The following is a 26,688-nucleotide window of genomic DNA, read 5'->3' as shown; positions in this document are numbered from 1 at the left end:
ATGCTTGCGCAGCTGAAGCGGGCTGTTATGCATTTTGCGGAACTCCTATTGATTTTAAAGGGAGCTGCATAAAAATCGTAGTAATGCAAGTTATACAAAATGTATACAGCCTTCTTATCAGCAATTTTGGCTTTCTGACCACCACAAGCAGGCTGAAGGGCGCCAGGGAGAGATCTTATTTTTAAGATTGGTGTGGGTCTTCTTTATGGCATATTCTGTCGAGAATACCCTTCTAGGGTAGGGACATACATGCTGTATTTTGCTACGTATTTTCTGCAGCTGATTTTTCTACCCATTGACTTCAATGGATAGGAAAATACGCAGCAGCAAATATGTAGCAAAATACGGCACGTGTGACTCTACTCTTAAAGTAATGTGAAGACTTTTCAAAGTGTTCATGAAAAATGGCAGACAAAGGAAGGCTTTCCCATCTGGCATTTCTTTAGATGCTCCTCCAGTGTCATGTGACTAAGGCAATGGGGTTTATCTCATGACAAGAAAAGTAATACTGCAGCACATACTAAAGCATTTTCTTCTAGCTACTTATTGTATAAAATATTAATTACATGGCAGCAAGGGTTTTAGATAACCTGAATTCCTGCTCGGCCCTAAATCAATAAGAGTCTGTTCTGCATCAATCATACCCAATTCTCTCCTAGGGCAATGATTATTCGCAAACCTTACCTCTAGCAATAGCAGAGACAGCAGTGATGCCATTAGTGGTGAACCTGAAGCATCCACCACAGGAGAGGGAAATCCATTTGCATCACCCTTCCCATTCACAGAGAAAAAATTAGACATTAGACAGACATATCTACACCAACAATACATTCAGGACCAATAAACTATAAATAGGACTTTTATCCCAAAAATTCTAGTGCTTGAGTAGTCCTCTTCTGTTATTATTCCTTCTGGTTCGTTCTCAGTTACTGTTTATCAGATTCTAAGAAAACTAACACACAAAAGAAACAGACCTGGGAATTGAAAGCTTTAGTTTGCACCACCAGTAGGAGAAAATTCGAGACCACTGTAGGAATAATTAGTTCCACTTCATGTATCAGGGTAACCCCCCTTTCATCAGGCGTGAGCCTACATCAGGTGTGAGCTATCTTCCCCGGCGCTCGGACCCCCGTGATCTAAAACGTATTCCCTATCCTGCGGATCCACGATACTACTCCTTTAAGACATTTAATATACTGTATTAATGTGATTAGGAAACATATACACCTTGCGTGCCTTACCTAAAAAGGCTAGGTTTTTCTCCAATAGTTTTTCTCTTAGAAGGACTTCATGCTCATAGCCAATAGAGCTGCAATATTAGGTGGTCAAGGTTTGGTAACAGTACAATTGTATCAATCAATCCCCATATAAAAAAAAACACCAGGAAGAATGTATAGAGCTATTCCATAATTATATTGCTGTCTGAAAAAAGTTGGGTGACAAATACTAGACAAGTCACCATTGGTAGGGACGGTCATCTAGATTTCAAAGATATGCTGGGAAAGAGGGGTGTCAGTGATTACTATTCATATGTTAACACTCATCTTTCCTAAAACAAATGATAAATAGCCAAAATAAAACTTGAAACAATTTAGAGATCCATATGGCACATCCATATTGCAAACATTGTTCAGGAGTGGATTGAGAAACATGAGTAAAAGTAAGTGACTTTACAAATGGACTGCATGCCTGGAAACGTGTTGGTCATCAGACATTCCTTCAATAAAGTATCTTAAAATTTTCATTTGCTGTTCAGTTGGGTATATTACTATGGATCTGTGCTAACTACTGGTTCTGGTTCTATAAGCATGACTAAACTTGATTTGAGCTTTTTTTTCTCTCCCTGCTTCCAGTGGTTGACTGGAGCCAGGCTTTGTACTGCAGCTGCATCATTGGTTAATGGTTATTAACACCGTGAAGTAGTGTTGTGCCTATTCATGAACAACCACTATAGGCGAGAGTCCATATACCTGACATGAGCTTTTCCTTTAGTAGTACTGTGCTGCCCTATATGCACCTCTTCTTTTCTTTCCCTACGTGCAATTTAACATTTACTGTGTTGAATTAGCCTTCAAATTCCCCAGATCTTAATTTTCAAGATGTGTCAGTTAACATGTGACATGGATGCCCTACCTCACAACTTACAGGACTTATAGAAACTAATGTCTTAAAGTACCCATACACATGCAACAGATAATGTTTGTTCAGCTGACAGCTATCTCTACTGATCCCTCCATAGACACAAATGTTTAGCTGCGCTGAAAGTTCATGTGTTCTGAATAGAGAGACTCCTCTGGCAGTGGCTTAGCTCTCAGAAGACAAAAGGATGGGAAAGTTAAAATTTAACATGTCTGATCCTTCTTTCTCATCACATGATCAGGAGGCCCCCATGTGTATATGAAGGTTGGCTGTTCCTGCCTAAATTCACTCGGTACAGATAACTTTTCCCTAATGTTTAAGGGGGTCTGTAGTGTCCGATACCTTTAGATGTCTGGTGGAATCAATGCTGCACTGGGTCAGAGCTGTGTGATGGCATGACTGGGATCTACACAATTATACAGTTTTAATGTTATGCCTGAAGGGTAAATCACACATACTTTGAGCAGAATGTACGGACATACAATAATTCAAAAAACAATACATTCATCAAGATGGCGAGTACAATCTTTTATTACAACTTTTACTCTACACGATAATTTCCTTGTGTAACAGTAAATTATTCCACAAATAGTATGCACATCGCCCAATGAAATTCACAGTCCTGACCGGGCCGAAGAGCAGAAAAATAAAAATAGATAAATGAATCCATGGGGACTGGAGAAGCGAGAGGAAGAAGATAAGTGGATGGAGGGTGAGGACAAACAGGGATTAATACAGGAGCTTCAAAGTGATTTCCTAATGTAATGGTGGCCGAAACACTTAGAGATGGTCTATAATGTTACTACCTGTTATTGATGTATCCCGCTGACCAAAAGGCAAAACTTGTAAATAATCTCACAGACCATTTTCCGCCCAGCGAAAATTTGAGGCCCGGCTTCCCGTAATCCTCAGAACCCTTCCTGTGAAATAGCCCCCTGCCATTTGCAAAGAGCCTGTCTCTGTGCTTTACTCTGTGCATTTATAATTAGAGAGTTATATTTAAAATCAATACACAATCCTTCAGAAGACATTATGCTTTTAAAACCTTAAACTTTACATTGATTTTTAACTATTTTACGTGCCCTGAAATTAACATGTAATTTCTGAAAACTTTCGCCCTGATGTAACACTTTCATATTGCCATAAGTCATAGGGCTTATGCAGCTCTGGCCAGCAAGGGCTCTGAGGGGGACCATAAAATTTCTTAGCGGTTGCATCTTTTACGGGGTTGAAATGGCAAAACTCAGAACAGTTGCCATATATACAAATGTGCTTGCACACTTCGATGTTTTGTAATCATTTCAGATTTGTAGGTTACATGTCCGTAAATTTCCCGAAATAAATAAAGTACTAAATCTCCAAAATTACCCTACTCTATATTTTGTATACTCATAGACAATAAGGAACTTAATGGTAAAACACATACTGTACAAACACAAGGGGAGATATTTATCAATCATGACTGTGGTACACGTCCCTCACAGTAATTTTTCCCCCGCTGGTTAGTTGCGATCGTACTCTAAATTTATCAAAAGTCACACAGCATTTGATAAATTTTGCGCAGCCATACACATCTTGTGCAAATAGCATACCACAGTATTTTTCTGAACGTGGTCTTCTGGTAGCATTGATTTGCAGCATACTTTGGGTCTCTGTTCAAAATTTTGCGACTTTCTCACGGAAAGTCAAATGATAAGTTCAGGACCACTGCATCCGCAGATGCAAAATTTATGGTGATACGCGTTTTCACTGACATCGGCAGTGCAGTGCTTTGGAGCTAAAAAGTCGCTTAATACAGCTGTGCGACTTTTAAGCACCAAAAACAAACAAACATCTAAACGCTTTGATAAGTCTCCACCAAGATGTTCAGAGGTGTGCTCCCCTCCACCCTTATGATAAGGAAAGGAAAATATTAATGCACCTGTAATTTTAAGTGATTAGATACTAAAAAATTACAGCATTTTTGGTACGACCAGTGGTAGCTTTAAACCTAAAGAGACGGAAGCTCTTCTATAGTCCAAACCCGATACACAAGTAGCTGCACAAGAGATAGAGCCACTTCTGCATCCCTTCTCTATTCCTTATGTAAGCAGAAACGTACCTGCACTGGGCATATCCTATGCCAACTCACTACACATGAACCACACAACACTTAGCACTGAATAGTAATAAGTGAGTTATAAGGATGATCTCATGATTAAAAGTTATCCCCCTTCCACAGCACAGGAGATAACTAGCTGATCTAGCGCTCAACTAGCCAAATCTACCTGTTGAGACTGCTACCTAATTTGAGAATGGAGGCCTGTTCCTTGGCTATCCCATACATTGAATGAGGTTGTACCTGATCAAACTACTGTTCCATTCACTCGTGAGGGCAAAGGACCTCTGTTCTCGTGATCAGTGGGAGCCACAGCAGTTGTAGTCCCATCAATCAGCTAGTTATCCTCTATCTGTGGCTATATGATAACTTTACATCTTGGAATAACCCAATATCACTACTACTTGACAAAGTAAAATATAAAAATCAGGGGGTAAGGTATCAACATGTTACTGTTAATTCCTTCAAAACCAAGCCTATTTTTTACCTTTCTAAGAGTCTAAAAGTCTTTCCATTTTTCTATTCATGTGGCTGTATGGGGGATAGTTTTTTAGGATAATTTGTGTTTTTATAATGGTACTTTTTGGGGTACATAAAATGCATTTAGAAAGTCTCCCTGTCTCCTTGCAGCTGCCAATATAGGGGGTGTTTTTCTGCGAGAGAAAGAAAGGGACAGGGAGACTGGTCAGGAATGGGGGAAATATTTAAAGGGGTTGTCCGGGATTAGAAAAACGCTTCACCTTTTTTGCAAAAACAGCACCACTCCAGTGCACAGGTTGTGTATGGTATTGAAGCTGGCTCCAAATGGGAATTAAATGCAACGGAAGCAATATTTTTCTAAATCTGGACAACTCCTTTAGTGGTAACCTGATCCAGAGTGCTCTGAACCCCAGACTGTGCCGAAGACTCACCTTCCAACAAGACAAGAGACATAATCATACAGCCAAGACAATACAGTAGCGGCTTAGGGACAAATACGTGACTCCTTGAATGGCCCAGCCAGAGCCCTGACTTGTATCCAATCAAACTTTACTGGACTTGAAAATAGCTTCTACTGATGGTCCCCATCCAACCTGACAGAGCTTGAGAGGATCTGCAGAAAAGATTGACCGAAAATCCTCGAATCCAGGTGTGCAAACCTTTTGGCAGCATACCCAAGAAGACTGGAGGCTAGAATCACTGCCAAAGGGTCTTCAAATAAGTACTATATAACTCGTCTGAATACTTGTAATTGCAATTGCAATTTTTAAGGCTGGCTTTACACCACGATTTGAGTGTCTGCTGCACAGATAGGATTTCAGAAGCTCAAATCGGCTGAAATCGTATATGTACGGGCCCATTAACTATTATGGGGCTGTGGACCCAATCGTAGTCTGCTAGTGACTATGATCTAGTCATGTTCTCAGCATGTCATATTTTTTTACACGGACTGAAAATCGTGGTCTGCCATGATTTTCAGCCTGTGTCAAAAATCTGACATGCTTTTCTCTACCTGGATATCTCCACTCTTGTACTTCAAGGACAACCGCAGCAGAATTACACTTATCCCCTATTCACAGGATAGGGGATAAGTGTTTGATCGTGGGGGGTCCGACCGCTGGGACCCCCCTTGATCTCCCTAACGGGGCGCCGCCATTAGCGCCCATGGTGACGTAGCGTCGACCTAGAGGTCGACGGTGACGCCCAGTCTACTCCCCGTCCCCATACAGTTCTATGGGGGATGCGGGGAGGCACGAATGCTGCCTCCCCGCCTCTCCCATAGAGATGTATGGAGGAGGTGTTCCGGCCGCAACTTCATGCTGCGGCTGGCACGCCCCCTGCACAGGAGAGCCGCGGCCCCGTACAGGAGATCGCCGGGGGCCCCAGCGTTCGGACCCCCCGCGATCAAACACTTATCCCCTAACTTGAGGATAGGGGATAAGTGTTTGTACCGCTGCAGATGTCCTTTAAAGCCCTTAAGGACTTAGGGCGTACAGGTACGCCCTGTCTCCCTGGGACTTAAGGACACAGGGCGTAACGGGTTTCCTGCTGAGATCATTCAGTTTGCATCCCGTGCCAACGCCAAGGGGGTCCTGAGACCCCCATGTCGGCGATCGCTGCAGATTGCCGGTGAATTCACACCGGCGATCTGCGGCGATTCCGGTAATACGGGTCAGCATTTTTTTTTATAACGGTGTGTGATTTCTAATCACACACCATTATATATAAGTTACAGTGAGCACATACACTACATACTTCCCTGTGCTGCATATGGGCCTAGTCAAAAATCAAAGTGTCAGGCATCCTCAACCAGACGCTTTACAGTGTGGCAATGACACAAAAGCAATTCGAGGCCATTTGGAAATGCCTGCATTAAACTGGTAACGCGGCATGTCCCCCCTCCAAAAATTTGGCCCCAAATTGATCTATGACCGGCCTCACTTTGTAAAGCCGGTCATAGGCGGGATCTGAGCTCTCTTATCAGTTTTAAGGGGAGACTCATCTTCCGCCAGTATATTCCCTCGAAGCGGGTGCGGTATGGCGTGAAACTCTACAAACTTTGTGAGAGTACCTCCGAGTACACTTACAATTATATAAGGGATGGGATTCCCGTATTGAACCCCCAGAATGCCCCCCCCCCCCACTCTGGGTGTTAGCGGGAAACTTGTTTGGGACCTTGTGCACCCATTGCTGGATAAGGGTTACCATGTGTACGTGGACAACTTTTATACCAGCATCTGTTCACATCCCTTGCCTCCAGATCAACGCCCTCTTGCGGAAATACCAGAGAGGCCTCCCTCTAAATTTGATCCAGAAACCTATGCCCAAGGATGAGTCCCGTGCCCTTACCCATGAAAACCTGTGGCTGTCAGGTATAAGGATAAGAGGGATGTCCTTATGCTGACCACAATTCATGGTAATGGCAGCTCACCTGTCCCTGTGTGAGGTACCACAACAACGGTCCTCAAGCCTGATTGTATTCTGGACTGCAATATGTAAATGGAGGGAGTTAACATGGGTATGGTACAAAAAAGTTGGGTCTATTTGTTACAAGTTACCACATACAACTCTTTTTGTACTGTTCCAGTACGCTGGCAACACAGGGATATTCCTCCAGTTCCAAGAAGAAGTCCTAAAGGCCCTGATCTTTGACGACTGGGAAAGAGCAGTCCGGAGTTCCCAAGGAACTGAAGTTATAGAAAAAAATGCAGAGTGTGTAACAGGAGGGGGAAACGGAAGGACACCACCACTCAATGTGACACTTGTCCCAATCATCCGGGCCTCTGCATTAAAAACTGCTTCAGGGAGTATCACACTTCCATGCAGTACAAAATTTTACATGTTCATTTTAATTTCCCATAATTTGGCCCCAATGTACCAAGTCCAGAATATACTCCAAATTCTAACCCCATAAACCACTAAATTGCCGAAAAAAATCTTTCATAAAAAAAAAAAAAAAAAAGACCTGATATTTTTTCCAAAAATGTATCATGGGTCACTGAGTCTCTATAATCGGGGACTTTTTTATGTTGCCTCAAATGTGCAGCTCTCTCTCCACCTGAGCAGTGTGGTGTGCGCATTTGAGGCAACAGGTCAGGGACGGCCACACACATCACATTCCCAGAATGATGATTCAGAGCATTGAATTTGGAGTGGGCATGTTTTTTTTTGTTTTGGCTATGCTCTGGGTCATCATGCTGGTAACATAACCAATTTTATCATTTTACGGCCCACAGTACCCCACTTTAGTAACTTAGTGTACCCCATGTAACGCTCCATGTAAATGCTCAAGGCCCCTGACTGTGCTCCTGCTCTTCCAAGACCTGGTGTGCACCGGCAGAGTTGTTTAGATCCTAATAAGAGGAATGTCCTTACTTCAAAGAAATTTATTTACAAATTTACCACAGGGGCTTCCTAAATGTGACATTGCCCCCCCTCCCCCCATTTCAGCAAAATTAGCAAATGTGTCTCCTCCTCTTCTGAGCATTGTAGTGCGCCTGCAGTGCACTTGACATCGCAACATGGGGTATACTCAGAAGAGATGGGGTTACAAATTTTGGGGGCATTTTCGCCTATTACCCCTTGTAAAAATTTTAAATTGGGGGGGGGGGGGGGAACAAGCATTTTAGTGAAAAAAATTGATTATTTACAAATCTCGTTAATACCTGTGAGGTTTTAAGGCTCACTGTACCCCTTGTTATGTTCCTTGAGGGGTGTTGTCTCCAAAATAGTATGTCATGTGATTTTTTTTTTTTGTTTTGATTTTGCTATTCTGGCACCATAGGGGCTTCCTAAATGTGACATGCCGAACACTTTACATACACACGAGGTATTTCCTTACTCGTGAGAAATTGGGTTACAAATTTTTTTTGGGGGGGGGGGATTTCTCTCCTTTTACCACTTGTAAAAATTCAAAAACTTGGTCTACAAGAACATGCGAGTGTAAAAAATGAAGATTTTGAATTTTCTCCTTCACTTTGCTGCTCTTTCTGTGAAACACTTAAAGGGTTAACACACTTACTGAATGTCATTTTGAATACTTTGAGGGGTGCAGTTTTCATAATGGGGTCATTTATGCGGTATTTCTAATATGAAGGCCATTCAAATCCACTTCAAAACTGAACTGGTCCATGAAAAATTCAGATTTTGAAAATTTTGGGAAAAATTGCTGCTTAACTTTGAAGCCCTCTGATGTCTTCCAAAAGTAAAAACATGTCAACTTTATGATGCAAACATAAAGCAGACATATTGTATATGTGAATCAATATCATTTATTTGGGATGTCTATTTTCCTTATAAGCAGAGAGTTTCAAAGTTTAAAAAAAAATCAAAATTTTTTCATTTTTCTGCAAATTCTGGAATTTTCTGGAAGAAATTATGCAAGTATCAGCGAAAATTTACCACTAACATAAAGTAGAATATGTAACGAAAAAACTAACTTGGAATCACAATGAAAAGTAAAAGCATGCCAGAGTTATTAATGCTTAAAGTGACAGTGGTCAGTTGTGCAAAAAATGTTTGGGTCCTTAAGGTGAAGATGGGCAGGGTCCTTAAGGGGTTAAAGGGGTACTCTGCACATAATCATCTTATCCCCTATCCAAAGGATAGGGGATAGGATTTTTGACCGTGGTTGGTCTGGCCGCTGGGACCCCCTGCGATCTCCAGCGCGGCACCCCGGCGTTCATGAACACGGACGCTTTGATCTTTCATGTTCGTGACGTCATGCCATGCCCCCTCCATTCATGTTAATAGGAGGGGGCATGATGTAGCTATCTCTTCTCAGTGCCTCTTTTGTGTGGTTTTACATTTCTATATATACTATTTGTATGATAAACTGCCCACCCAAAATGATACCTTTTAATAAGAAATTATATATATATATATATATATATATATATATATATATATATATAGTGTTGTATCTTCATAGGTAAATATTTATGTAGTGGCACTGGACAGGATTTATACAGGTACCTCATTTTTTGCTTCTTTTTTTTTTTCAGACTGCCTACAGGTCAGTAGGAAACACTAGACACCATACAAGATTTACACGCAGCTTGCTGCAGACATGAGCCGTGACAAAGGTTCATATTTAAAAACTGCCTCCAATCTACATTATTAACAAAAGCTTGAAATCTCGGATAGACAGGTTTCACAGAATCATTCTTCATTGCTTGGGTTCAGTGTGTAAACTGCATGTCTTACTTGTTATCTTGTACAACTATCGCTACGAAGAGTACAAATACACACGTTTATTAATGGCCTGTCACTTGCAGTTTCTTTAGCTAAATCTCTTGAGTATGCACAAAGTCAAAGCTGGCAAGGTAATGCCACTTCATATCACCGGGATGATATTTCTCAATATCTCCACAGGCCAATCAAGCATTTCCCTGATAGTTTCTATCAAATGCTAATCAATTATTTCCTCACCAGCCATGATTTTTTCTTAAACCACAAAGCCATTATGACCCATTATAACTCATTCTGAGCTGCCAATAGCTGCAGAAATAATGCTAGTAGTTTGTTGGCTGTGTACAGGTTTAAGTAGGGTCACAAAAGGAGTACTATATTTGGCATAAGAGAAGTGCATTAATACTTCAAACTAATATACTAAACACTTGTCTCTTTGTTGGAGTGGCGGAAATCCCTGTAATTCAAGCAGCTTAAACACAAGAGACAAATATCAGCTGCCAGTAAACTGCTATTACTCTATGGGTAGTACATTACCATAGGCTACATATCAAGTAGCTACATAACACATGCAGGGCATGGGATTCTCACAAGGCCCCCTTCTATGTATACTAAAATGGGGTATACCCGTATATGTTTAATTTTTCAAGTTCCTGCTGTTCTGCATATGTCTAAAGCAAAATGGCCAAGTCTATAATCATGTATAAACAAAACAAAATATTATAAACAATTAAAATTAATGTCCTGTTCTGGGTCAACAGTATGTTGCTTTAAAAATGCACCAAAAATAAAAATATAAGATCCTCTAGTTAAAATATGGTATTGGATGGTGCTTCACAAAGGATAAAGAAAAAAAAAAACAGGTCCGCAAACAGTACAGATAACATTTTAAGGTTACGGAAATATTTTGCCCTGGTGATCTTAGGTAACCTTATCTCCCCTTTCCTCTCCTCTTATTTCCTCTAGCGGTCCCCAGTTCCCTACTCTGAATAATAAATTAGGGTTCTGCAGGGCTGAATAGGGACAGGTTTCTGACGGGGTCGGCCTTTTTAGGGCAAGTGCCCTGTGGCTAGGACTTTAGGGATAATTAAGGAATAATGGGGAATATAGCCCCAATTATCTTGTGGGACTGAAAGGGTGAGATAGGTGGACAGGGATAACACCCACTGGTATCACCCCCCCCCAGTGGGACATTCTAGTATTTAGGTTGAGTAGGACCTCTGTAGGTGTAATGACTATCATTGAGTAAAATCTCTGTCTCTATTTTTTGGGGTCTTTGATTCATCTATACCATCCTTTCCATTTTGTACTTAATTTGATATGGATATACTCCGGCATGTGCCGACTTCACTTCGGACATAATTCTATATGGAGGCACCTGTGCTATGTGTATTATTATAGAAGCCATTTTATCTATGTTGGCCCCCATGCTAAGAAGAGTAAGCCTTATTATCCTTATATTTTATAATTAAATTACTGATATCTAAGAATGATAATGATCTAGTGTGGATATTGGTTTATTATTTTCATTATTGCCAATGATTTTGCCTACGCATGCGCATTGTTGAATATCAGCTGTATATATGACTAACAACGGCAGATACATATTGGGCGCACGCGCTAAGCTTCTAATAGACATGGCATACCTTTGCGCCGCGTTTGTTGATATATCTGGCGCATGTACTGCGAATGTGCTGCGCACGCGCCCCACTGTAGTGAGTTTGCGCTATTGCGAAAGCACAGTCGCCATCTGTAGCATATGCTAACCGGAAGTCGTCATTGCGACTTCTGGTATTCCGCATCACCGGAGACTTTACTATTTTATCCACGCAGACGCAGTGAGGGCTCATACATGGTAAGTGACGCCCTCTCCAGACCGTATTTTGGCGCCAATATGAAATTATAAATAACCAGTGCACAGGGGCGAGTTGGCCTCCATCACACATCATGTGCACGGGGTGCTGTAGGTGCTCCTATAGGGAACTATCTTTCATTCATCTACTGCTGGACTTTATCACTATGTGTTGTATCTTAAGGGTATTGTCCCATTATTCGGTCCAGCAGTAATTTTGTTGTTTATGGGTTCTGAAGTTATTTACTTGTTTGTCCCAGTGTGACTCCTGAGGATCCCGATTACCAGTCGGGTGAAACGCATTGGATATGAAAATTAATGTATTCTTTGAGATTTTATCTGGGCCTTTGTAGAATTACTGTTGCTAGGTGGCTCTAGTGGACATAATAATAATAGGAGTCCTGACCACTTTGCCACTGAGATATATCTATACTGATTATTGAGTCTCTATTGTACTAATTTGTGGACCCATCTTTAGTATTATTGTTGCATATTTGCATTTTATGTCACAAGGGGTAGTGTTAAGTTTTAATAGCTGAGAATTAAAGGTAACGTTTTAATTCCGGTGCTTCAGTGACAGTAACCTTATCAGTAGGACTTTTATCATTCTGTACCCAATGCACACAGACTTCCTATAGCACCTGATGGTACTTATGGACCTGCTTGTTTCTTTTTGAACTATCTTCCATCCATTCCTGTATCTAATGCCCAGGAACCTACATCCATGTAATGTTTTACACTGTGCCAGCAGCTTTCTAATCTTTATCAAGCAGATCACATGATATTTAAAATATTTGGCGAGTCCTAACAAAAGACTACACACACACACACACACACACAAACTTGGATTTATTTTTTTAGCCCATGTTGCGCTCTGCTCATATTTTGTTCCATATCACTGTGCACAAGTTGAAATATGAAGATTGTCTTATGTACTGTATATGACCTATACCAAGGAAGAGCAGCAGAACTCACAACTGTCCTGTGCCCATTACTAGCTGAGAAAAGAGTTTGTCACATTTCAGGCCTATTCTGTAGTTGAACTGAAAAACCAAGGAAAATAACCTGTACTACATCAGCACAAAATACTCTAACACTGTACTCAAAGGACCAAATATTAACCTGAACTAATAGGAACATTTTTACATTTGTCTGGTATTTCTTTTGAAAGAAAATCTCCAAATATTAAAGGATACTGCTTGATACAATCCACCAAGGGTCCATTGCAGCAGTCATTGACAATACACTACAAAAGAGAGAAAGTTATAAAAACAGGAGTTTGGGCAACCTTACAATCTTATCTGAACATTGTTGGCAAATCTTCCTACCTGATTAATCTGATTGGCAAGAACAGGGTCGGGGATCAGAGAAGGGTCCCGCAGCATACTGTTCAGGACAGGCTTTGTGGCTGCAAAGAAAATATTTGGAGACAATTAATAAAATTTTATATGAAAAGCCACTCATACTTTATCAGCATAGTACAGATACTTAGAAAGGTAGGTAACAACTGCTCACAGTGTTGAGCATGAAAATGAAGCATCAGGCAATCTGAGTGAAGAACCTGTGTGATGGTTCCCATTAGGGATGCCCTGATACAATTTTTTTTAAAGACCATGCAACCACTTAATCAATAGGACATTGACTTTGGAACCCTAGCAGCACCACAATCATGTAAATCGAACTTTTAGGACACACTGGGGGACATAGTCAAAAACTACTGTAATTTCTGTAACCGCAATATCAATCACACTTTTTGTTCTCTCTTCACATGTACAATGGTTCCTTGTGCGGCTTTGAAAATATGCCACAGTTTATTTTCATGCCATCCTCCAGCATGACCAGTGGGTCAGTAATGGTGTGGGGGGCATTTCTTTGGGGGGGCCGCACAGCCCTCCACGTGCTTGCCAGAGGTAGCCTGACTGCCATTAAGTACCAAGATGAGATCCTCAGACCCCATATGAAACCATATGCTGGTGCGGTTGGCCCTGGGTTCCTCCTGATGCTAGACAATGCTAGACCTAATGTGGCTGGAGTTTGTCAGCAGTTCCTGCAAGAGAAAGGCATTGATGTTATGGACTGGCCCGCTCGTTTCCAAGACCTGAATCCGATTGAGCACATCTGGGACATCATTTCTCCCTCCATCCACCAACGCCACATTGCACCACAGACTGTTCAGGAGTTGGCGGATGCTTTAGTCCAGGTCTGGGAGGACATCCCTCAGCCATCCGCCACCTCATCAGGAACATGCCCAGGTGTTGTAGGGAGGTCATACGGGCACGTGGAGGCCACACACACTACTGCCTCATTTTGACTTGTTTTAAGGACATTACATCAAAGTTGGATCAGCCTGAAGTGTAGTTTTCCATTTTGATTTTGAGTGTGACTGCATATGCAAACCTTCTTGGGTTGATAAATTTGATTTCTATTGATAATTTTTGTGTGATTTTTTTTGTCAGCACATTCAATTATGTAAAGACAAAAGTATTTCATACGATTAGTTCATTCAGATCTAGGATGTGTTATCTTAGTGTTCCCTTTAATTTTTTGAGCAGTGTACATTTTTCAATATCATTTGCCAATTATTATTTATATTTCAGTAATTGGTAAAAAAAAAAAAAAAAAAAAACACTTTCGCCCCCTAGCAAAGAGCTAGTGTAAACATTTTTTTTATATAAAATGGACTCTCACCAATGGAAAATATGAAATGTACATCACCATGGCGACTTTTGCAAAAATGGTGTGACTAGTGTAAACCTTGGATCATTCTCACGTAAAACACTTTGAATATCTTTAGCGCAAAATTTTTGCTTACAGAGTTTTGAATATGTCCTTACTATCTTTACTGAAGTATTTTAAAGAATAACCGTAAATCATTCTGTGTCATAGTAGGTCTTTACGCTCAATTCCACCACAATTTCCATTTGTGATCCATCTTAAATACATGTCAGGGCATCAAGCTTGGTATTCATTCTGAGCCATGATAACTGCAAGTGGGACAGGAGCAAGAACTTCTCTATGTGCCTTACTGGTGAAGAACAGTGTTTGTCACTTCTACATGAAAAGATGCAATTAATAGAGATTGTCAGATAGGATTTAGTTCCCATGAGAACTTGCAATATGGCATTTCAGCACCACATTAAGAGCAGCGTATAATGGGGACTAGTATATGGCTGACCTTGTGTTGCAACCAGTTGACAGTGGAAGTCAAAACAAAGGAAGGTGTCACTTAAGTTTGAGAGAAGACTTATTTCCTGCCTTCCTGGACTAATCATCAATTCCCATTTGAAAACACGTAAAGAGCTATCAAGGTCACCTCCCAAGAGTCAGATAGGCTAACACTCAGTTCCTGAGATAAATCAGCAACTTATATTTTTAATGATAGGTTGCCACCCATTGAAATTCCTTGCACAGGAAAAAGAGTAACATGCTATTAAGCCTTATCAATGGCTGTTTATAGTGGGCTATACTGTAAAATAAAAGTAAGTTATTTGGGCAAAACCTTGAATGCTATTTTTATGAACTGTAAATACACACATGAAACTCGAAAAAGGTCACCAGGTCTTAAAGCTGAAGTGCAGGGCACAATGCCTTCAGTCTCGTCATGTTGTTTTTCAGTAATGATATGGTGGTGTTAATGGTTACAGTATGGTATAATAAAGTCATAGTATAGCTCTTAGTCACTGTATGGGGGTAATATTTAATCACTCTATGGTGGAATTGTTTACAGAATAGGGCTAATCTTTGTATAATAATACCAGATCCAGGTACAGCACAGTAGGGCACATAATGAAGCATACTTCATTTCCAGTCAACAACTGGACCAATAATGTTCTTACCATGGGCAATGTGGTACAGAAATCCTTGGCTACTGTGATGATCTCTCAGAACAACAACTTGCACTGTGAACATCAAAATGTTTTATTCTTAAAATGCAAGTAAAGTATTTCACATAAGTGAGTCCCCCCTCACATTTTTGATTTAATTTATTATATATTTTCATGTGATAACACTAAAGAGATGACACTGGTTAGTGTTGTATTATTTTAGGGAAGCAGGCGGCTTACATTTGGTGTTATCGCTCTCTAATACTGGTTACTGCAAGTTCTATGGTCTATGCCTGCATGAGTGCTGCTAGCACTAGCAAGCTTAAAGGGGTATTCCAGGCCAAAACTTTTTTTATATATCAACTGGCTCCAGAAAGTTAAACAGATTTGTAAATTACTTCTATTAAAAAATCTTAATCCTTCCAATAGTTATTAGCTTCTGAAGTTGAGTTGTTGTTTTCTGTCTAACTGCTCTCTGATGACTCATGTCCCGGGAGCTGTGCAGTTCCTATGGGGATATTCTCCCATCATGCACAGCTCCCAGGACGTGACATCATCATTGAGCAGTTAGACAGAAAACTTCAGAAGCTAATAACTATTGGAAGGATTAAGATTTTTTAATAGAAGTAATTTACAAATCTGTTTAACTTTCCGGAGCCAGTTGATATATATAAAAAAAGGTTCTGCCTGGAATACCCCTTTAAGTTCATTGAGGGAACCATGAATGTCAACAAGTATTGTGACATACTGAAGCAGAGCATGATCCCCTCTCTGGGCAGCATGATAATGACCTCAAACACAGCTCCAAGACGATCACTGACTTGCTAAAGTAGCTGAGGTTAAAGGTGATGATTGGCCAAGCATTTCTCCAGACATAAACCCCAATGAGCAACTGTGGGGCATCTTTAAACAGAAGGTGGGGGAGCGCAAGGTCTCTAGCATCTACCAGCTCCATGGAGGAGTGGAAAAGGGCTCCAGTGGCAAGCTGTGAAGCACTAGTGAACTCTATGCCAAAATAATGGTGGCCACACAAAATATTTACACTTTGGGTCAAATTTAGACATTTTACTTAGGGTGTACTCACTTTTGTTGCCAAGGTTTAGACATTAATGGCTGTGTGTTGAGTAATTTTGAGGCTGTACACTCATACCTTTTAGCAGAGGGTCATTTCCATAGGGCTGCCACATGAAAATATATAATAACATATTTACAAAAATGTGAGGGGTGTACTCACTTGTGTGACATACTGTATATGGCCGTCTTTAGTGACTAGGATATGAGCTATAAATACAGCCCTGATCAGGATTGAATGTTAAACAAAAAAATAATAATTAGGCAAATTATATTAATTGATGCCATCAGTTGTGGCAAAAGTTGCAGCCAGTTTTAGGCAGGGTTCATGTATCGCATGATATATGTGAACCCAGCCTTAACGGGCACGGTCATTACCAAAGACTTTTGATATGTAATAGACATTGGCAAGATATTTTGGCCAATAGTAACATTGGGCATATATACCACCACAAGCAATGTACACATACAAATACAAGTCGGTCTAAATTATTATTTTACTTATTTACTTCAATTTAAAAGGTGTCTATAGCCATTAAGATTTTTTTTTCTACATACAAAATATGGAACTCTTTTCACTTAGATACTACAAGGAAGAATATCTGTCAGCAGTACATCTAACAATTTCTCAAAGGAGCGAAACTTCCATTATCCTTGTTTTTCATTAACAATTTGTTACTTCAATCACAGCACTCCCTTATCTTTTCCATCTAATTTATTCCCCCAATACCTTTTATTACCTGTCTACCATTGCTCTATAAATGTTATTCTTTCTGCCCCCCAATTACCTTTACAGCTTTTTTTTTAGTTTTGCCCGAAGCCTACACCCTCTCCAAAGACCCGGCCTCATTTTGTCTTGGATAACCTTATCTCCTCATAGCAACCAATCAGATCGCTTCTTTCATTTATGAGCACTGATTGGTTGCTATGGGCAACTCAGCAACCTTTCCCCCGAACAAGTTTTGATAAATCTTCCTATCTTCCCCTCTTCCCCTAGTTTTCTTTTAGGGTAGGGTCATACTGGGCAGATATGCAGAGTATTGGACGCTGTGAGAAATCTGCCAAGCAGTGGGAAATACTCTGTGTATGTGCTAGGAACAGACACAGGGCATTCCCTGCTACAACCATGTATCTGCAATAAGCTTCGGAGGCGGGCCGTGTGCACCGGCATAACTGTGACGCACTGCTGGCTCCCAAAGCTCATTGCAGACACTGGGCTGTAGCGGGGAAAGCCCTGTGTCTGCTCCTATCACATACACAGAGTATTTCCCGCTGCTTGGCAGATTTCTCGCCGCAACAATTCTTAACCTTTTCCAAGGTTTCAGCTCTCTTAGTTCCACATGTTTAATAATTTATTTATTTGTTTATCTTTTTCTCTTTCTTTTTTTTCTCTCCATTTTTCATTTCAGGGTTTTGTCTCTATTACTTGGTGGTTCTTATCAAATTTACCTCTCCTTCTCCACCTTATATTACTCCTTATACTATTCCTATTACTCCTTTAAACTCTCTAGCCTCCATATTAAAAATACTTTTAGATACAAAACTCCATTCCCTCTCTACCTCTCATTCATCATTTTCTTCTTCCACACAAAACTTCCACCTCATTCCCTTTCTATTCATGTCCTACTTCTTCCCCTCTCTTTCCCCTCTCATCCACTCTAAGTGTACGTTCACACTGCGGAATCATTCCGCTCTTGGAACTAAGTAGGAATTCTGCAGTGTTAACGTACCCTAAGTAGTCTGGAAAGGGGCATATGCCTCCGAGCATCACACAGATGGGTCTGAAATATTATGACAACATGAACTATCAGATGTACCCAGAAGCGTAGCTTGTAGCTTTTGGGAAACAGGGCCCCATATGCCAATTATAATACTGGTCTCTTATGGGGCAGATGTGCTTTGGGGCCCCCTTAGGTATAAGGGCCCCCTGTGCAACTGATACCTCTATAGCTTTGCCCCTGTTTGTACCTTGTTAGCCTTAAATAACATGAACTATATCATAAATGTTCCTCCCCTATCATGCAATCGTCTGACATGACATGGCATACCAATAAATCTTGTTAAGTAGACCAAAGTGTGATGAGGATTACCCTCCCCCTCTCTAACTTTCCAACAACTGAGCTAAGTAAAGGGAGTACATTACAAGACCAAACAACACAACAAATGCTGAAATATAAAGAGAAATCATCTGGTGATTTAATTGGTCAAGAAGCGTCTTCGCTGTAAGCAATTCATAAACAAATAATTTGTATACCAAAGCCTCAATCTGAAGGGTGAAGCATCTTTTGAAGAAGAAAGAGATTATGCTGCTGAGGATATAATGTGTTTAATCCTTTTCTCATTAAGCTAAAAAGTTGCCAGTAAAGAAGACATCCTCACATCTAGCAGATTTTCTTTTCTCGTCACTGTCGGTGGACTGATAATCTGAAGTTTAATTAAACTTGTATAAATATGGGATTAATTATTAAAAAAGTCAGAAACCTCTACATCAGGCATAATAATTGTAGAAATCATGCTGTACCGATGTTATTTGAAGAATACGCACAGAAAAAGTAAGAGTATTTATATAAGTCAGCTAGCGTGAGAATGTATAGTAAATATGGGTATACCATGCATGTAATTAGCTCATTGTTGTATGAATATATAGCTCCTTTCTATGTTCTAATACAAGGATTGGTGAAGGTCAACTATTTTCAGAAACTCTGCTATGGAAATCTGAGTTTATAGAAGGGAGGGCATATGTTCAGGCTCCTTATCTTTTAGCCATAGTGGAAAGAAGTCATATATAACAAGGATGCATAATAAAGGAGAAAATGTATGGATAAACGGGTAAACAAAGTAAAAAATATCAAGGGTGTTATCATCAACTAAACTGTCCCTTATTCCCCCCCAGACCCCCCTCCCCTGTCCTCGACACTAACTATTTCTATCCCTGTCATTATTTTTGCATCAAACTTCATATAAATACCTTTTTGTGTAGTCTGTTCGGCAGCTCAGGATCCTGCCGTGTGTGAGGGGAGGAAGGGGGCATGCCCCAGCAGGCACTACATCACTGAAGCCTGCTAGGGGGGGGAATGCTTGCACCTCACTTTACGCTGTAGCAGAATCTGGACAGAGGAGAGCAGCAGAGCTTACAGCTGCAGGCTGGCCGGGAGAAGGTGAGAACTTCTCACACACAGCTCTGTCACCTGTCTCCAGCTGGCCAGCCATGTCCGCAGCTGCTGAGGGCACAGCGCTCGTTCCCGCCTGTCTGATTAACAGGCAGGGAGCAGCAATGTGCTGGTCACATGTCCCGACTGCAGTCTGAGATTTTGAACTCATGTCAGACCAGCATGAGTCCGAAATTTACTAGCAGACAGACTAGCAGCCGGGACACGTAGGGAGACCCCTAGTAGTGTTTTTTTACATAATGTAATTTAACATGAAAATATAAATTTTTTCTTATAGAATACATTTAGGAACTTGCTAGGAAAGTCTTAATGTCCATAATATAAAAAAAATTTAAAAAATTATGACAGGTACTCTTTAAGGGTTATCCTCTTTACAAGAACATTGATTTTAATTAAAATTTCCCAATGTTTTATCTTCCCTGTGGTGATGCTGTAGGGGTACTGAACACACAGATTACAGCTGATGGTTGAGGGTACCAGCACTTCTTAGAAATGAATGGAGCACTTACCGTCTACCATTAGATGATACGCGCTCCTCACTGACAGCCGGGGTCCCGTTCCAGAGACTGTGGGAGGGTCCCTGCGGTTAGACCACCTGTGATCAGCTACTTATCCACTATACTGTGGATAGTGGATAAGTTGGTTTTGCCTGGAGTTCTCCTTTAACCCCTTGAAAACTTGGTCATTTTTCCTTTTTCCTCCTCCTCTTCTAAAAAACACTTTCAATTTTGCACCTACAGACCCAAATGAGGGTTTGTTTTTTGTGTCACCAATTGTACTATGCAATGACATCAATCATTTCAACACAAAATGTGTGGCGAAACCAAAATGCCATTTTGTAACTTTTTGGGGCTTTCAATTCCACGCACTGCACTTTTTAGTACAAATAACACCTTATATTTATTCTGTAGGTCCATACAATTAAAATTATACTTATGACACTAAAATGATACAAACTTATATAGGTTTGATTTTGTTTTCTTTTAAAAAAAAAATGTAAAATTAGAACGTTTAAATGTTTTCCGACCACTATAAGAATTTTATATGTTTGAGGGCCCCTTTTTTTGGCACCATGATCTTTAGTTTTTTTCTGTACCATTTTAATTTTGATGGGACTTTTGGATCACTTTTTATACATTCTTTTTAGGGTATACAAAGTGGCCAAAAATATGGAATTCTGGTCTTTGGTATTTTTTTACTTATATGTCACTGACCGTGTGGGTAAAGTAACATTACATTTTTATAGTTAAAACATTTACGCATGCGGCAATACCACAAATGTTTCGTTTTATTTACATTTTTTTTAATTTTCATTTTTTTTATGGGAAACAGTGTTTTTAGGGAAGGGGTTAAATCACTTTTACTAACTTTTTTTTTTTTTTTTTTACACAATTTTCTAGTCCCCATAGGGGACTATTACATACATTCTTCAGATTGCATACATTGTGCAATGCTATGCCATAGCATAGCGCTGATCAGTGTTATTGGTGTTCCATTGCTCCAGCCTGCTGAGACTGATTGGAGCTTTGGATTACCGATGGGATGATGAGGCGGCATATAAGGGTCCCGATCAGCACCTCTGAGCAGCCAGGAAGTGTTTATTAACATTTTAGACGTCACAATCAACTTTGATTGCGACGTCTAAGGGGTTAATGCCAGGCATCACCGTGATAGGCCACCCCATTAGCCACCCCGCAATCACCCGCACTCAGCTCCTGAGTGCGCATCATAAAGGAGGAGCGGGACAAGGGCGTACAGGTACGCCCTTCGTCCTCATGAGGTAAAATATTCTTATATAGAATACACAAGACAAAAGAGTTTTCCAAACATTGAATCCTTAAAGGGGTATTCCGGGCAAAAACATCTTATCCCCTATCGAAAGGATAGGGGATAAGATGTCTGATCGTGAAGGGTCCACCGCTCGGGCGATCTCCCTGCAGCAGCCGATATTCTATGCGTAGCTGCGTCTGCAATTTCGGAAACCGCCGGGCTTCCGAGACGGGGACGTGACGTCACGCCATGCCCCCTCCATTCATGTCTATGGGAGGGGGCGTTGTGGCCGTTACGCCCCCTCCCATAGAAATTAATGGAGGGGGTGTGGCGTCACGTCCCCGTCTCCGAAGCCCGGCAGTTTCCGAAAATGCAGACTCAGCTACACATAGAATGCGGGCTGCTGCAGGGAGATTGCGGGGGGTCCCAGCAGTGGGCCCCCCGCGATCAGACATCTTATCCCCTATCCTTTCGATAGGGGATAAGTTGTTTTTGCCCAGAATACCCCTTTACATTAATGTTGTATAAATACAGAACTATGAAACTACATAAACAACAATAGTGAAAGTACATTTTAACACACTGCACAATTTTAACACATTGCTTTAACTTTTAGCCACATTTTTTAAATTATGCATTAATTATTTTATTTTTAAAAAACAAAAAACGTGATATTTTACAAAAATGCATCTGCAAATAAGTAATAGGATACGACCCCCCCCCCCTTTTTTTTTTTTTTTTTAAACTGTGTACACAACCACTTTTTCATGGACTTTCATTGAAGCACATTAATCATTAAAAAAGTGGACGCAAATTTTCCACAATTTTTCAAACACCTATTTTATTAAAATATGCCTGACATTTTGTGAAGTATGAGGATACTTCTCTTCCCAGGTATCTTTCAGTTTGTACTAAAAGAAGATTCCTTATATTAAAATGATAGAGCTGTGAAGCATTTCTTTCTGGCAATCTGCATGCCCAGTAGGGTTTCTATCTGTTTTACAAAGTGGGGAATCTTATTAGAACCTGGTGACAGATAAGTCCTTCACTGCTGAGCAAAACTGCACATTTACCTTGTCAGACAAAAATGTTCAATACAAAGTTATTTCTACATAACCATAAGTGTGTAATTGTATTTGGATTATAGGTTCTGTAGCAATGTTGTTGTAATTTCTCTATTTTGAGCATTCTCATAGATACTTAAAGAGCCAAATATATAATGACAGAAAGCAAAAATCCTATAAGCTGCTCACAGAGAAAAAAAAAAACTCAAACACTATGGTATCATGCATAGGTACAAGAAAAAACAAGTATACAATAAAACATATAAATCTATTGTGGGACAGTGACAGGAATGGTGGTCGAGGATCACTATTTTTGCCCAGGGTAGCTATGCATATGTAGCTACCAGGATTTAAAAAGTGCCTAACTCATCCAGGAAAAGCTGAGGAATTCAGTAATAGTTGAAAAAAACCCTAGTAAACCACGCTGAGGACTTTGGTAAATTCTGTTTAAAGGCCTGGATTTAAATGGAAAAACAGACATGTTGGTAGTGGGGCCTTTTATTCCCTTCATGACCAGTCAAGGTTTCCAGTGAGGCCAAAATCATTTGAGGCTGTAATAAACCTGTACCTCTGATAGAAGTTGGAGTCCTGATGTCTGCAGCATCTAAAAGATAATATAAGTAGTGCTTGGACGAGCAGGAATTTAGTTTGCTCTTTAAGGGTATGTTCACAATACGGATTTGTAACAATCTCTGCTCGAGGAATTCAGTGATCGGAGATTCAGCCTGGCAGCCAGCGGCGGCGGTAGGACCGCGTGGCACTGCGTCGTCACCATTGACGGCTATGGAGTGCTCGCGGACTTCCGCACAAAGAATGAACAAATGTCTTTCTTTGCGCGGAACAATTTCCGCCGCTGAAATTCCGCAGTGTGAACGGCTCTCGCGGAAGACCCATTCACACAGATGCTAACGTTCACTGTGCGGAATTCCGCAGTGTGAACATACCCTAAGCCTGAGTAAAGGCTGTATTTTTGTAATGCTGAAAAATAAAAACAGAACAAACCTTATTTAAATGTTACTTCTGGTGTCCCTGTCTCTGACTGATATTTGCCAGGCTCTACAGAGCTAATCTCCTTCACTAATAGTCTATTAAACACATTTGATTTAAGCCAAATTTATACTGTAGTTGCAGTGTATGATTGGTGTACAGTATACACTGGGAAATTGCCATGTGCATGTGTCAGCTGTTTCTCAGCTGTATAGGGCTGGATACAATAGGTTGGAATTGTGAATATGCTCAATAAGCTATTTTCATTTAAAAGGGTTATCAAGGACTAGAAACGCAGAGCTAAATTCTTCTAATAACAGCATCACACCTGTCCTCAAGCTGGAGGTGGTATTACAATTTGGCTCCATTCACTTCAACAGAACTAAGCTGCAATAACAGACACAACCTGAGGATAGGCGTGAAGCTGTTTTTAAAGAAATTATTTCTGTTTTTCTAAATCTGGATAACCCCTCTAATATCTGTGCTTGATTATAGACAACTATATTTGACTTTTCCTTTCCATTGCTATTACGGTTTTCTTGCTTCTTGAATTCAGGCACTTTGTCATTGAGAAATAAAATTAGATGTTAAAAATATTCTGCCTTTGAGTGCCAGAGAGTGCATTGTTTGGACTCATTCTATCACAGTGGCTGCTTTTCTACTGATGACGTTCTGTCTAGAAACCCTTATCAGAAAGATAATTTATGCTGCTATATATGTCAGGTGTGGACAATACAAGCTCTTCTACTTTACCTTGTGGCCCTGCCTATCGCACTGCAACATACTAAATATGCACACTGTCTGTCATACCTTCTAAATCCATACTGAGATGCTCTTCTTTGTGCATGAGTCCATATATATTTAATTCATCAACTTCATCTAGAGGATTAAGCATCTATCTATAATACAGATATTATATTTGGATGCAGAGAAACCTGCCTGGCGATGGTAACCTTGCATCTACAGTCTTTAAGAGATGACAATCTTATATGACAAACGGATCATATTTAGAGTCATTGTATTTGCAGAATCATTAAATGTGATATACTCAGTATATTAATGTCTTGACATAATGCCATTGGCTGCTGGAAATCCTCAAGCTTAGCCAATGCAGGGAGCCAGTCTGTCTCTTAAAAGGGTTCCAAGTTTTACATATATAAGCAATGGGCATTTTAGCGTGATCTAAATACATAAATAAGTCATGTCATCGATTTTCAAAAAAGTTATGGAGTCTCTTTAGAAAATTGCAGAATATCCTTAATGTTAACCATTGGATAGCAGGGGATTTACCACACTGCTATATTGGTTGTGTGTGGTCTCCATACTTGATGATGGCCACATTTAAAGGGAATCTACCTGCTGTACACACTGTATCTATCCTGGAGATGATAATGGTTGCCAAATGTATAAAAATTTTTATTTTTCCAGCAAAGTATCAATAAGACGGAGTAAAGTTGCTCAAGTGTCCCAGTCAGGCATGCCTCCTTGCTTGTCCTCAACATTTACTCCCTCTTTGACTGACATACTGAGCCCTGTTCATCAATCAAGGAGAGGCTGGGTGATTAGGGCAAACAAGAAATCGTGGCAGGTGGGGACACTTGTGCACTTGGCTGCGCCTCCTAGACACTTTGTAGAGAAATAAAAAATGGATTTCATAAGTTTGGCAACCACCATTAGCTTTTAGAATGGTACAGTTTATTTCCAATAGTGTCTACAGCTCTTAGCAGCATATAAAGTAGATAGATTCTCTTTAAATACTTATATAACAAATATAATACATAAGGTTTACTGTATGCAGCATCGCTCTCCTTCATCTGATTCCTCCATTTATGCTTACAGCTGCCAACTTTAATATGAAATGTACATGAATTTGAACTTTAAAGCGTCACTGTCATAAAAAGCAACTTTTCACATGTCGATCAGACATGTCAAATGTTGTTGATTCCACTGGGTACCACTGCTGAGAGAGACCCGTACATTTCTCTGCATACAAGTCTATGCAGAGAAATGGACAGATCTTGCCCGCTTCCCTGGCTAATAACTCACAATCTCACTCATGAGACCCAATTTGATCAACAATTTTTGACAGGTCTGAAAACTTATCTATATACAGGATAAAAGAGAGAGGATTGCAGAATTCAGAAGCCCCAATTGTAATTAAAGTTAGCGCGTTAATGGTTTTTCAAATTTTTTACCTTTGGATTTATTTGTTAGATGAGCATACTGTTTTAAGCATTCTGTGTAACAGAGCATCCCTAGACTATTAGGGAGGTGGAATCTGCATTCACCACAGTGGACGTGGAGAGTCTCTATACCAGAATTCCTCAAGACCTGGGAGTGGAGACAGTCAAGAGTTTCCTACTAATGGAGGGAAATTTGCAAAGTATATCAATTTTTTTTTTTTTTTTAAGAGTCAAAGTTTATTGAAAGTTTTCCAAAAATACAAACACATATAGATGCACGTGTATGGTCATGAGATAAGTGTATCAATTTTGTCTGTAATGCCTTGAGGTTTGTTCTTGGAAAAAACTGTTTTTCCTTCGGCAATAACTGGTGTAAACAATGCTCCGGTACAGCCATGGGTGCTGCTGTGGCATGTACTTTAGCAATTATCTACCTTGCAGCCCCGAACAGCAGGAATGCAATGTAGAAAAATTCCTGGATTAATAGGGTGCAAACTGCTCATCACAATAAAAGGCCCCTTCTTCAGATGTGTAAAAATTGCCATTTTTACACATCTGAAGAAGGGGCGTTTAATGCCCAGAAACGTGTTATGTTGTGTGGCCACTAATGGTTATTATTAATAAATACTGCTTGGTGTGAAACTACCCTGCAACACCATCCTGTTATTGTGCTGAGCAGTTTGAGCCCTGTGAATCAGGGATTTTTTCTACATTGCATTCCGGCTATTCTTGGCTTCTTCCAGTGGACCTGTGGATCCAGATCCGGCACCCGGTGGCTGTACCGCATATCGTCGTTGAGAGCGCTATAAGCTGTTGTGTCTTTGCTACAAAACGGCAACAGGTGAGCGGATTTTAATCTA

At 40.3% G+C, this 26,688-nt stretch overlaps 1 protein-coding gene across 9 annotated transcripts in view; it reads right to left on the bottom strand.

Moving 5' to 3' along the window:
- CDIN1 (CDAN1 interacting nuclease 1) overlaps positions 1-26,688 on the bottom strand; it is a 481,663-nt gene that overhangs the window by 196,630 nt on the left and 258,345 nt on the right. For all 9 annotated transcript variants that reach the window (XM_056546010.1, XM_056546009.1, XM_056546013.1 and 6 more), the window contains 3 exons: positions 13,088-13,167; positions 12,956-13,005; positions 1,242-1,309 (listed from right to left, as the gene is read on the bottom strand). In XM_056546010.1, coding sequence (XP_056401985.1) covers positions 1,242-1,309; positions 12,956-13,005; positions 13,088-13,167 — 198 coding nt within the window. The remainder of the gene's footprint in view (positions 1-1,241; positions 1,310-12,955; positions 13,006-13,087; positions 13,168-26,688) is intronic.

Source organism: Hyla sarda, chromosome 11, assembly GCF_029499605.1.
Source record: "Hyla sarda isolate aHylSar1 chromosome 11, aHylSar1.hap1, whole genome shotgun sequence".
In the NCBI taxonomy this organism is placed as follows: domain Eukaryota; kingdom Metazoa; phylum Chordata; class Amphibia; order Anura; family Hylidae; genus Hyla; species Hyla sarda.
This window is presented reverse-complemented; position numbering and strand designations above follow the sequence as displayed.